The sequence below is a fragment of the Megalobrama amblycephala genome, linkage group LG21 (assembly GCF_018812025.1).
Source record: "Megalobrama amblycephala isolate DHTTF-2021 linkage group LG21, ASM1881202v1, whole genome shotgun sequence".
NCBI lineage: Eukaryota > Metazoa > Chordata > Actinopteri > Cypriniformes > Xenocyprididae > Megalobrama > Megalobrama amblycephala.
Genome location: NC_063064.1, coordinates 26,079,275 through 26,094,022, shown reverse-complemented (window position 1 = coordinate 26,094,022; position 14,748 = coordinate 26,079,275). Strand labels below are relative to the sequence as shown.

Sequence of the window (14,748 nt, the reverse complement as noted above, 5' to 3'; positions counted from 1 at the left end):
CATTAGATGGCGGCAAAGACTGTCTTTATGAGGGTGTCAGTCAGTAGCGAAGACTTTTACATTGAAAAAACTGAATTGTTGTGAACACTGAACAAGACACAACTGACAAATGCTTTGACTAGCGCTGTCAGTCACGGGAAAACCCCTTAACTGTTAAAAGGACAAGATATTGCAGCGGTCATTTAAACAGAATTTCTTATTATGAACATACTAGGACTGACCTGAAGGAAAATGCTAAATCTGAATGCAGGTAATAAACTCGCTCACTCGATCTCTAGCTCGCAATACTCTTCTACACAATACAGTAATATATATATATATGTCTTCTGATTTTGGAGTGAAATGCTTCTACTTTGCTTCAAACTCATGTTCAGCAATCAGGAATCATTTTGAGCCATTAGATAAAGACAGATACTGGCAATTCTTTAACAACTGGCACATTTAGTTCTCAGGCTTGTAAACACACATTAACACACATTGCTAAAACAATGGGACACTTTTGTGCTTGAGAAACCACATTGGTGTGTGAGGCCATTACACCACTACTGACAACATGTCACCATCACCAGAACATACAATTATATGCTTCTTTACCAAAAAATGAACAATGATCTCAATGGGTTATTTCACTGATGCACTTCAGAATTCATACACACATATTTAATCAGTAAATCATTCATTACTCTCGGTATATCCAAAACAGCACAGAGGGGAAATGAAGCATCTGGCCATGATAAACAAGGATGCTTTTTTTTTTTTTTTTAATTGTAGATTGTAATTTGGAATATACTGCAGTGCTTTGCTGTCTGACAGGGACTAGGGACATTTAAAACACTGAAAGAAGATATCGAGATATGTAATTATGCTGATACTGGTTCACAGATATGATGATTTATTTATGTGTGGCTGCTCTATCCATTAAACATTAATTAAACAGACAAAATGAATTAAAAAGTACCACAATTTAAATGCACATCTCATTTAGACATCTTATAGTCCATTACAGTACATTCACTGACTGAAATATTCTTTCTCCGTACGCATTAAAGAGGAGAGAACGCACATTCACACACATACACACACAATAAAACACCACAGTGTTACCATTTAGATCATTATGGGCCAGTAAGTGCTTGATTTATAGTATTTAGGATAACGAGTTTCAATTACAAAGATTAAAATAATCATGTACCATGTTAGACATCCACACATTACTTGTTTTTTTGTTTTGTTTTTTTTCTTCAAACAATTTACAGTTAGTAGTACATAGGCTTTGTTCATATATCTGTCTACAAAATATATTAATCTATGATTATGTCATAAGTCGTAACTGGGTCACTAGGTCAAGTGATTTAGCGGAAGTTGTGCTTCAAATGAAAGTGCTACAGTTTTAGGTTTCAATAATCGCCAAATGATCGGGAACCGATCTCCGGAATCTAGTTCGGTTAATAGCAAAACTAGAAGCTAAACATTAATACGATCAGCTTTCCACTGAGCAACATTTACCACATGTATGCCATTTTGCGCTGTAACTAAAACATTTATGTGCACCAATGCACAATATTTGTTTCTCCAATTAAGGAGAAGACCCTGTGAATGTGTTTTATTTATTTATTTTTTGGTTTTCTCTGCATATAAATCCAGAGATTTCAAAATCAGTCTGTCAGTAGGATTCCTAGATGAGATCCTTACAAACTGATCCCATGATTAACTGTGCTTTCCAATCTGTGCTTTCCCATTGCAATCAGCAGTATTCATTAAAATATATAAATGTGCCTTTCATCTTGGATAATTCTGTCATTTTTTTAGATCTAAATCTTTTAAAGTTGGCATTTTAGCTGAATAGTCACAAATATTGTAAAGGGATGTGATAGAGAACCTTGAGAAGACCAGATGGATTGGAATATTCTTCTATTTTCTATATATATATCATATATATTTATGCTCATATATCTGCTAATATATGTATCTCTAAATATTGTAGAAAGGATAAACATTATAAATCCATATAAAAACGTGACATATACATCTGTACTATACGTACAATTTGCATAAATTTGAAATTGTGTAATAGACTGCAGCCAAATCAAGTCTGGATTCTGGACGAGGTCATGCGTTGCCTCTAAACAGCCTTCAGTGTCATATCTCACAGCTATTGCACTGAGTATTGCTATATCTAAAATGAGATATGATGAAATAAACACTTTAATAACCACCAATTCTCCCATCAGAACTGAGCACTTACTGTGATTCTAATCTGAATGTGGCCAAAGGATAAAGGTGAAAGGTCATAATATGAAGGAATGGATGGGAGGTTGGGCCAGCTGATGAGTCTGTTTGGTTAGAATGCAAAATCCCTTTTGTTTGCAAACCCTGCAGACTGCATGTGCTGTTACTATGGCACATACTGACTATTATGGGCTTTGATTTTCTAGTTCTGGTCATCTTCTCCACATTTATCAAGCTATGAAATTAATATCTGCATTCCGCAACCACTTCTTTTTGAAATCTAATGGCCTTTAAATGGAATTTATACCGACCTGAGATGGGTCAACACCCCATTTACAGCACATGCAGGTCACAAGGCCAAATAATGCATTGATTGAATGCAACTAAATCTAGTAATCTAGTGACTGATCTAGTGAGAGATTATGCATCCTCCCCAACTACTGACCCGAAACTAATATTAAAAAGCATAAACCATTAGAGGTCTAATGACCACTGTTTCCTTTGCTGTTCCCTGACGTCCAGTCAATGATGATAAAGCTCAGGCTCATTATCATAAATAGGACTCCTAAAATGGCGAAGCAAGCAGCCTATAAAAGAAGAAGAGAAGCAAGATTATTAACACTGCCAAAGTGATTCATCTAAAAAATATGATGGGTGCATATTATGAGGAAATGTCTGTGTCAAAATAAAGTAAAATAAATGAAATACATTTTGCATGCAAAACAAAGCTATTTTTTCAGAACATTGAGATTTTATTTATTTATTTATTTATTTTGCATTGTGCCATTTTCATGTGTGTGATTTTAAAATTAAACACATTGGCCACGTACACACTGCAGCTAAATTCGATCCTGTTCTGTACACATAATCATTTACGGGAGTACCAATAGGATTCTACAAAACCGAATTAACTCCTGAAACTGAACAAAGTTGTTAAAGGCACAATATGTAATTTTTCTCCACTAGAGGTCGCCTATTCGAAACAAAGGCGTAGCTTGATGACGCCGAGATTGAGCACGGAATCATGGGAGATGTCCTTTTCACAGAAATCATGTTCATGGATGAGATTATTAACGTTACTGTAGTATGAAGCAGAGCAGGGCTGAGTGCTGTGCGAGCGGAACAAGGCCGCTGGAGCAATTGCTAATGAGAGACGAGCGCATCATGCGTCTTGGGAGCAGCAGAACTTTTATTATGCCACAGTTGCTGCATTTTAAAAATTGCTTATTTCTCTGGATTTAAAGGTGCCATCGAATTGAAAATTGAATTTACCTCGGCATAGTTGAATAACAAGAGTTCAGTACATGGAAATGACATACAGTGAGTCTCAAACGCCATTGTTTCCTCCTTCTTACATAAATCTCATTTGTTTAAAAGACCTCCGAAGAACAAGCGAATCTCAACATAACACCGACTGTTACGTAAATATTATATTTGAATATGCCAGCCCATGTTCAAGGCATTACACAAGGGCAGCCAGTATTAACATCTGGATGTGCACAGCTGAATGATCAGACTAGGTAAACTAGCAAGAACAACAGCGAAAAATGGCAGATGGAGCAATAATAACTGACATGATCCATGATATCATGATATTTTTAGTGGTATTTGTAAATTGTCTTTCTAAATGTTTCGTTAGCATGTTGCTAATGTACTGTTAAATGTGGTTAAAGTTACCATCGTTTCTTACTGTATTCATGGAGACAAGAGAGCCGTCGCTATTTTCATTATTAAACACTTGCAGTCTGTATAATGCATAAACACAACTTCATTCTTTATAAATCTCTCCAACAGTGTAGCATTAGCCGTTAGCCACGGAGCACAGCCTCAAACTCATTCAGAATCAAATGTAAACATCAAAATAAACACTGTACTTACGCGATTAGACATGCTACATGACAAACACTTTGTAAAGATCCATTTTGAGGGTTATATTAGCTGTGTGAACTTAGTTTATGCAATGATAGAGTCGAGAGCTCGGGAGGGGGCGGAGAGCGCGAGCAATTAAAGGGGCCGCAGCCTGAATCGGCGCATTTCTAATGCCTCAAAATAGGCAGTTAAAAAAATTTATTAAAAAAAAATCTATGGGGTATTTTGAACTGAAACTTCACAGACACATTCAGGGGACACCTTAGACCTATATTACATCTTGTAAAAAAACGTTTGATGGCACCTTTAAACATTCTTGGGAACATCTGGGATAATGTAGGTACACAAGTCAACAAAATATATAACACTTTTCTAGTGGTTTTTGGAAATTTTATTCTTAAATATTAAAATCGTACATATTGTGCCTTTCATGACATATTTAAATGCACATCAGAAATGTTTCTCTCTTCTTTATGTGCGGAGCAAGAAATCACATGGAAAGCTGTACAAGCCTTGACTCATTTGTGTTGCCAGATTTTCCTCGAAAACGAACAAGAACATGCCTACAATAAACCGAAATAAATCCAAACGCTTTATGCTGAAAATAAGACCAAAATATTCCGACCCACACCTGCTCACTTAAATAACTCCATAAACTTGATCGTTTTATGAGCCAAGCTTAAACAACAAGCCCAAAAAGGCTTATAATAAGTGGACATGGCAACACTGTGAGAGCGCGCTCTGTGAAGCAGCCTTTACAAGCATAAACAAAACACGACGCCTCTGTCGACTGTGTTTTAGTTAAAAAAGCTGAACATAATTCGTTGTAATATTTCTTTGGTCAGAATAACAGATAGCAAACACACGAGATGCCAGAACCTTGCTATGGTTACTACACTGTCAATCATAGCGGTTTCAGGAGTGAGTTGTGTTCCGTATACACATGGAACGATAATTTATGGAACTCACTCCCACATTTAAATGCGGCTGTCATGTCTGAACTGTACAGTGTGTACATGGCATATGTGTGTACATGATGTACATGTACATGTATATGATCTAAAAAGCTATGGCTGGGTGAAGAAAGGTCTGGGTCAAAATAAAATAAAATAAAATAAAATAAAATAAAATAAAATAAAATAAAATAAAATAAAATAAAATTTTTTGAACATTAAGATTATTTTTTGCATTGTGACTTCATGTGCATGACAATCTTTTTATTAAAATGAGCATAAATTAAATATTTGGATACTTACAGTTACACAAAACAATGAGAATTGAGGGGTGAAAATGTGCTTGATTGTCATGAAAAAAACATCTTAATGGCCCTAAAAAAGCTTTCATTTTCTATATATATATATATATATATATATATATATATACACAAAATACATTTATGGGGGTGAATTATAACCTGGGTATTTTTTAGAATTTTCAGTGAAATACTAGAATTATACGTTCATTTTTCACTCAACCTCTCCAGATTCCTGCAGTTTGCTGTAACTCGAGGGGAACTAGTTTACAATAGTTTGGGTCACACCAAAGATTTACCCGAGGGATTTGCAAAGCTCTTAGAATGATTAGTTTCAGAGAATCTCAGTCTAAAGGTGTGAAAGTTTTCAAAGCATCTACATTCCTACAAGAGGCAAGAAACTAGATCCCACTGTGGATGAATGGGGAGGAATCGAATACAGCATGTCCATAAGTACTTACAAGGATTTTCGGCGCTGAGCGCATAGGTTCCTCTTCCTTGGGAACAATGCGGATGTAAAACACAGCCGGAAATATAAAGATGAGGCATGGCGCGGACGTGGCACCTGCGGAACAATAAAAACATGTAGACAATTACTTACTTAATGTAAACCTAAACCTTCACTAACATCATCCCTCAGGAATAAGTCATAACTGTGTCAGAAAATCTTTAGTTAAAGCAGTTGAAGTTACATAAGCCTTAGTCATTAAGAGGTTTTTCAGGTTATAGGGTGGTCGGGCCCTTACAGAACAATAGTGTCCATTCTTCTCTGAGGTAGGTCAAACTCACATGAAGTGGAGAAACAATTAGTGTTATCAAGTTAGTTGTGAGACCAGGAGAAACTATCATGTAATAAAGGGAAAAGCATAATGGGACTTTGTTGATAATTATATACACATTCCAAAGGTGATTAATAATGCTGGTGGATTTATGCACGACTGGCACTGTGCGTACAGTATTATAGTCTGAGACTTTAATGCATGTGCTGATAAAAGCGAATGTGAGGTCCTTGAGGTTGCCATGGCGACACTTACGGACACTGTTCTCACGCTCTTTTCACACTAATGGAACTTCAAAAGAAAGAAAGAATCCCATAGAGAATCCAACATCACTCAAGAGCCGAGAGCACCAAACCTACCGATGACCCCGAAGATGCCCAGGATGTTTGGGGCGAAGATGACCAGTAAGTTGATGAGGGTGAGGAGGCTGACAGCTATGGCAATGTGACGTGGCCACCAGAAGGTTTTATTTGCGAAGAACAACTGCTGAATTGCTCTCCTTACCTGAAAAAAGATATTAAATAACAAAGCACTGAAATCAGATACTGCCTGTCATCCAATCCTGACTCCTTTAACAAAGTTGGAACTGGATAAGATGAAGTTTATTTTAAAATTGTAAAGCTTAAAATGTGATATTGTGTGCGTGTGCGTGTTTTTGTGACATATCAGGACACAAATTTGTATTATGACATGGGTATGACATAGGTATTACAAGGTCCTCTTTTTTCAAAAGGCTTATAAATCATACAGAATGAGTTTTTTTGAGAAAGTAAAAATGTGCACAGTTTTCTGTGATAGGTAGGTTTAGGAATAGCCTAGGGGGGTAGAAAATACGGTTTGTACAGTATAAAAACCATCAAAAACCGTCTATGCAATGTCCCCACAATTCACAAAAACAAACCTGTGTGTAAGTGTGTAATACTCACAGGAAACAGCACGATGGGTACAGTGAGCGTGACGGCAGTCAGCACAGCTAGACGAACGCACAGGATGAGTGTGTCATACGGGTCAATACGACTGTAGGTGTGCAACAGCTCGGCTTCCACCTTATCTACACACAAATAGAATCATTTATATTTAAACATAAAATTAAAAATGTTTATTAAACAATAATTAAAATTATGCTTTAGATCAGTAGTTCTCAAACTTTTTCAGTTGGTGGACCATTTCCACCTAAAATCTAAAAGACTTAATAAATATTGAGATTATATAGACTGCTACTTTTCAGTATTGAACCTAAATGAGCCAAATATTTACTAGCGAAAAAGTTGAATCGAATTGAATGAATTGAATCACTTACTGAATTAAAAAACAGAAACATTTAATCACAAATGAATGTTAATACAATGAGTTAATATATTATTATTTGTTGATTAATCAGTTGATTCATTCAATCTAGGGACTTTTTGTCATCTAACTCTTTTACATATTTTCAGTAATGTTCAAAATTTTGGGGTCTGAAAGGTTTTTAATTTTGAAAGAAATACTTCATATATGTAATACTATATTCGGCAAGGACACATTAAATTGACAAGACATTGAAAATCAAAAGACATTGACATTGTTACAAAAAAATCTATTTTAAATAAATGCTGTTAAAAAATGTATTGTGATTTTCACAAAAATATTAAGCAGCATAACTGTTTTCAACTTTGATAATAATAAATGTTTCTTGAGCAGCAAATCAGCATATTAGAACGATTTCTGAAGGATCATGTGACACTGGCGACTGGAGTAATGCCAGTCGCAGGAATAAATTACATTATAAAATATATTAAGACAGTTGTTTTATTGTAATATATTTCACAATATTACTGTTTATACTGTATTTTCGATGGAAAAAAATACAGCCTTGGTTTTTTCAAAAGCATTAAAATATCATACTAACCCTAAATTTTTGAATGGTATTGTATGTCAATTTTTTAAATCACTAAATCAGCTCGCAGACCTACTGACTACAGTATGAGAACCATTGTATTACTCTTTTCCAGTTCACAGTGGTAATGGTTTTCATTAATGGACAATGGCCACTAGATGGAGTGCTAACCCTATTCCAACATGACCATGCATCTAACACTGATTTGTTGAAACAGATGATTAGATCTGTGACATCAGCAAGCATATGCTAATACTCTAGCTGAGCAGGTCTCAGAAATCTCTGAAACATGAGGGTGAATATTCTGTCTAAAATAAGAAAATATTCTCTTTTCTTCCTCTTTACCACTGCAGTCACACTAATCTCACCGGGACTCTGACATCTCAACTTGAATGACTACTCAGCACATCCATCTTGACAGATCTCACCAGCTCCTTCTCTTTAAAAAAAAAACCTCCTCAACTCTCTCCATCTCAGCTGAGTCACACTGTTGCCTCCTGATGTGTAAAAAGGCAGGGAGTTGTCCTGGATGACCAAATGACCTTCAACAACTAACCATCCCTGCTGCTTCATGCTCTGCAACATATGGCAGTTTTGCCTTGTTCTTCACCCCTGCCTCTAGATGTTCGATTCATTCTGTATTAGCCATCCTAGCACATGCAAAATGTGACTCGGAATGTTATTTACAATATATTTGACAGCCTAGCTTCTGTTATCATGAACAAAATTAAACTTTTTGAAAACTTGGAAACAGTTTGAGACTTAATGCCTATTTACTGGCACAATATCTGCATTTCTATTAGTATTCTTAGAGGACATTCATTCTCACACAGGACATGTTTTTACATTCCATCTGCAGAGTTTTGTACATTTTTGGTTTATGTACACATGCCTCTGACTATTTTTAAGCATTTTACGATACGCTGTCTGGTTAAAAATAGTCCAATGCATTCTGTTCCCTTCATATCTGCAACATCTAACTCTTTTTCAATTCAATAAAGGCCTGTTCACACCAAGAACGATAACTGTAAAGATGACTATATTAGAGTCCAGAGTTTATTCTAAGCATGCAGATGTCATCTGCTACTTTAAATGCTTGAGCTCTTTAAAGCAGGATGGATTCTGATTGGCTGTCAATGTTTTTATCATTTTTTTAGCTGGAAAAAAACATTCTGATAGTGAGTTCAACAATATAGTTTCTCTGTGCTGTCCTCATTATAGTTATAGCTATAGCTATTCTTTTATATCTAGAATGTTTTTCAAAACGATATATTTATGTTTATCATTATAGTTATTTGCGTCTTGTTCAAGTTTGGTGAACTTAAACACACATATTCCCAGGTACACAGCCTCTTTAGTACTCAGTTTTTAATATCTTAAGTAGACGAAATGATGGTAATAAGCCTCACCGATGAAGGTCAGATATCCGAACAGAGCAGCCAGGAGGTACATGATGTACATGACAGCAATGGAGATGTTGGAAACGTGTTGCATCTTTGTCTTTGTTGGGCTGAAATCAGAAAAATATGAGGATATGACAAAAAACACTGATAGACTAAGCACATTTAAACTCAAAATATCAGTTCATAAAGTTTATACAGTCAACACACACTTCGGACATATTTAAGTCTCCTCAAAAATCTCTGAAGTGGTCATAAGGCCATAAAAATATTCATACTGTCTACAAACCCGATTCCAAAAAGTTTGGACACTGTACAAATTGTGAATAAAAAAGGAATGAAATAATTTACAAATCTCATAAACTTATATTTTATTTACAATAGAATATAGATAACATATCAAATGTTGAAAGTGAGACATTTTGAAATGTCATGCCAAATATTGGCTCATTTTGGATTTCATGAGAGCTACACATTTCAAAAAAGTTGGGACAGGTAGCAATTAGAGGCCGGAAAAGTTAAATGTACATATAAGGAACAGCTGGAGGACCAATTTGCAACTTATTAAGTCAATTGGCAACATGATTGGGTATAAAAAGAGCCTCTCAGAGTGGCAGTGTCTCTCAGAAGTCAAGATGGGCAGAGGATCACCAATTCCCCCAATGCTGCGGCGAAAAATAGTGGAGCAATATCAGAAAAGAGTTTCTCAGAGAAAAATTGCAAAGAGTTTGAAGTTATCATCATCTACAGTGCATAATATCATCCAAAGATTCAGAGAATCTGGAACAATCTCTGTGCGTAAGGGTCAAGGCCGGAAAACCATACTGGATGCCCGTGATCTTCGGGCCCTTAGACGGCACTGCATCACATACAGGAATGCTACTGTAATGGAAATCACAACATGGGCTCAGGAATACTTCCAGAAAACATTGTCGGTGAACACAATCCACCATGCCATTCGCTGTTGCCGGCTAAAACTCTATAGGTCAAAAAAGAAGCCATATCTAAACACGATCCAGAAGCGCAGGCGTTTTCTCTGGGCCAAGGCTCATTTAAAATGGACTGTGGCAAAGTGGAAAACTGTTCTGTGGTCAGACAAATCAAAATTTGAAGTTCTTTTTGGAAAACTGGGACGCCATGTCATCCGGACTAAAGAGGACAAGGACAACCCAAGTTGTTATCGGCGCTCAGTTCAGAAGCCTGCATCTCTGATGGTATGGGGTTGCATGAGTGCGTGTGGCATGGGCAGCTTACACATCTGGAAAGGCACCATCAATGCTGAAAGGTATATCCAAGTTCTAGAACAACATATGCTCCCATCCAGACGTCGTCTCTTTCAGGGAAGACCTTGCATTTTCCAACATGACAATGCCAGACCACATACTGCATCAATTACAACATCATGGCTGCATAGAAGAAGGATCCGGGTCTTTCCAGATCTTTCACCCATAGAAAACATTTGGCGCATCATAAAGAGGAACATGCGACAAAGAAGACCTAAGACAGTTGAGCAACTAGAAGCCTGTATTAGACAAGAATGGGACAACATTCCTATTCCTAAACTTGAGCAACTTGTCTCCTCAGTCCCCAGACGTTTGCAGACTGTTATAAAAAGAAGAGGGGATGCCACACAGTGGTAAACATGGCCTTGTCCCAACTTTTTTGAGATGTGTTGATGCCATGAAATTTAAAATCAACTTATTTTTCTCTTAAAATGATACATTTTCTCAGTTTAAACATTTGATATGTCATTTATGTTGTATTCTGAATAAAACATTGACATTTGAAACTTCCACATCATTGCATTCTGTTTTTATTCACAATTTGTACAGTGTCCCAACTTTTTTGGAATCGGGTTTGTATTTAAAACAGAATGTCTTGTATATACTTTAAGGAATAATCTGGGTTTTGTGGCGTAATGTTGATTACCACAAGAAAATAATTTCAACTTGTTATAAATAATTTTGACAAGTCTTATGACTGTACTTTTAAAACCGTCAGTATTTAAATGTTTACAGATTGGCCCTATTCACAAGAGCCTCACTGTAATCCAGATGCCTTTTTTTTGCCTTTTTATAGGAAAATTATGAAAAAAAGTATGCCACGAGTGCTGGACTGCTCTTTTGGGCTTAACTTGTATTGAACCCATAATATTCCTTTAATGTCTGTGTTTAAATATGCTAATTCCAGACTGGTAAACCACAGCTTTCTGGACAGCGAAGCAGATGGGTAGCAGTGCTCAGCGCACGAGCCTCCATATGCACACTGTGACTCATCTCTGATTCCAGACCTGTGAAAGAATTTGCCACCTACTTGCGCAGCTCCGTGTAAATTGGCAGCACCTCGGGGTGGCACACGAACGCAAATGCCAGGATGGGAACCGTGTAGGCTGTCTAAAATAAAAAATAAAAACACACAGACCAGACCACGTCACATCACCATGGATACAACAGCAGCAACCATAAAACCCAAAGTCCACACTTTAAAGCCCATTAAACACTGTGGCACATTTCAGAGAGCTAATTGTAGCTGTGATTAAGTCAGACTTGGACAGAACTCAGGCCTGGACTCATTAAAAATGCCGGTCCTGTGCATATGGAGACGGACTGAACTTAACACTCCTGACAACAGACTTTCACACTTATCACTCTGACAGTAAAGGACATATGTGGGAAAACTGCACAAGGCGATGTGTGAGTTGACACTTATTTATGTGCAGAGAATGCGTTAATGCTAGAGACATGAATAATAAAAAAATATAGGCCATAGACTGGAATAAATATGAATCTGTTTGGATACTGTCTTACAAAGCCTGTACTGAGCTAAGAATTTTCATTTGGGGATGTTTCATTTTGGCAAATGTTTATGATTTTTAAGGTGATGTTTAGGATTGTTTCTTTCCTACAATTAGAGAGCAAAAGAGAGGTAGTAAAATGCCAGTTCTTTCCCATATCTTCCCAATTTAGCAAACCACACGGCAATAATCTTTAAAACCACAGCCCGTCAAAGGTTCCAAACTTCCTGTGCTTTAGAAATGTGAATATATTATCATAACATAAGCTGAAAATCCAGATTTTCATGTAGTTTGAGAACTGATGTTTGAACGGCTGTTTGGATTAAGCCCACATATATGCAAGTCATGCAATGGATTATTGAGAACTAAAGTCATTTGATTTTGCTTAAAGTCTTACTGTATATCACATGACTCATAAGAATGTCACAGCATGATTTCAGTATATTCAGATTCTAAGTTCCTTGATGACATACCTGTGAGTTCATGTTAAAGAGGTGGGGGGTACAGGCAGGGCCAGCCTCAGGGGTCATCTCCACTCCTCCGGGGTCAGCCGCCACACTTGTGTTAAAGCCCAAAACCGTCCTGTTATGGGCATAGTCTTCAAAAGGACATTTCACCTGGAACTTCTTATAGATCACCTGGAGGGAGACAAGAGATTCAGTAATTAAACAAGTCTTGGGTAGGTTGCGCTAATCTCACAATGAAAAACTCATTTTTATCAAGGGTTGATATCATCTTTCAATCATTTTTCCCTTAGGGTCCACTTATAGTTACTCATAAAGCTGACCATTTCAAACTCTTTTTCTGTCCCTTATAATTAACCAGGACATTTTTTCCCTAGCTATGAATTTAACCCTATAATGCCTACTGTATCATATTTGATGCACAAATTTCTGAGGCATCTAAATTATCAACATGACCAAAACTGTGCTGAAAAAGACAATGGACTGCATGCCTTTTGTTGTCTGATTGATATTGTATACTTTTTTTAGCAAGTAAAAGGGCTTTTAGAATAATTTTAAAAATGTCCCTCTTCAGGTCTTGTATATGTCTTTTTGCTGTGAAATCTTTACTGATTTTTATAAAGTAAACGTAAGAATATATATTTTTTGTAATATATTTCAAGATGAACACAGACTGAAGCAACTTATGTTTACTTTATTGTATATATATATTTTTTTTTAGAAAAATCTAATGTGAAAAGACATTATTGGTAGATATAAAGTGACAACTAATATTTTAATGCATTTTATGTAGTATCTATACTATAATAAAGATCTAATTGACTTACATTACAAGCTATCTGACTACAGCAACTGCACCAAATTGCATATTTGTGTTTAGTTTGGGGCTCTGAATAAAATTTAGTTTTTTTTCCCTCCCCGAGTGTGAGCTCCATATTGTCCTATACCATACTATATAAGCCATAAACACCAAATTTATTTTTATTTTTATTTAATGTTTTATTTATTAATTTATTATTTATTTTGTTTTATTGTGTAAGGTTTCAATAAACTGCCATTAAAATGTTTTTTGACTATTATTTCATGTCAGCGTTTACAGGGTTAAGATTTAAAATATGCATTGTTGACATGTAAATGTGGGTAGTCATTTGATTAATTTGTTTTTCCGTTTTTTTTTTTCCATTTTTCCAAAGTGTGTTTACTGCTTAGTTTAAAAAGATGGTGTTTTGAGTTCTGAAACTTACATTAAAGTTACACATTAAATAGTTTTATTATATTTTAGGATGCTTTTCCATGGTTTGTCATGATATGACCCCTTTAATCCTGAAAGGTACATATCACTGCTTTATAATGTTATTCATCTGTGTCACATGACCAGTCGGATGAAAGAGAGGAGACTAGGGTGTACATTGTGTCTTTTCATTCTGTGCTTGTTCCAATCACAGCAGGGATGATGAATCGAGAGAAGAGAAAAGCAATGTTATCGTATTCAGACAGGACCATGGTGTAAAGACTAGATGGTTTCATAAATCCAGTGTGAAGATGTGGCAATGCCACACGCTCACACCAGCATGAGGACAGAGAGAGTGAGAGCCGTGTGCACAGATTAAAGCTCCCCTCCAAAACTAGGTCAGTGAGGTGCACCAAACACAACCCCACTCTAAAAATACTAGACACTCACACACAACATCACACACACATTCTGTTGGTGGAAAAGATGAGCACATCCTAAAATCCCCCAGTTTACCATAAGATTTATAAGCTGCTAATTGGAACTGTATCAAGATTAAATATTAATTTTCACGCTCTCAGCACATTATTCAGAGAGGAATTTCAAAATAGCAGAGTACTGCTTCATGATGGGAATACTAAGCAGCACATGGCTTCTGAATGTAACCGATTTAAAGGGATAGTTCACCCAAAAAATCGTTTCAATTTTTTCACATTTACTTGCTCATGTTGTTTATTGTAAATACTGAGCAACTTATATTTTAGACACAATATTGCTAGTTAATTGGTCTATTTTTGATCCGCAAATGAAAATAGTTCCAAACGAAGCCACAGTAGTGTATCTCTGAGCAACAC

General features: G+C 36.2%; 1 protein-coding gene across 2 annotated transcripts in view; it reads right to left on the bottom strand.

The window, feature by feature from the left end:
• Nucleotides 1-421: 421 nt before the first annotated feature.
• Nucleotides 422-14,748, bottom strand: part of slc38a3a (solute carrier family 38 member 3a) — a 55,762-nt gene continuing 41,435 nt past the window's right edge. For both annotated transcript variants that reach the window (XM_048171931.1, XM_048171932.1), the window contains 7 exons: nt 12,673-12,837; nt 11,719-11,798; nt 9,415-9,515; nt 7,056-7,180; nt 6,489-6,633; nt 5,812-5,915; nt 422-2,816 (listed from right to left, as the gene is read on the bottom strand). In XM_048171931.1, the coding sequence (XP_048027888.1) occupies nt 2,712-2,816; nt 5,812-5,915; nt 6,489-6,633; nt 7,056-7,180; nt 9,415-9,515; nt 11,719-11,798; nt 12,673-12,837 (825 nt within the window). In that variant the 3' untranslated portion in view covers nt 422-2,711. The remainder of the gene's footprint in view (nt 2,817-5,811; nt 5,916-6,488; nt 6,634-7,055; nt 7,181-9,414; nt 9,516-11,718; nt 11,799-12,672; nt 12,838-14,748) is intronic.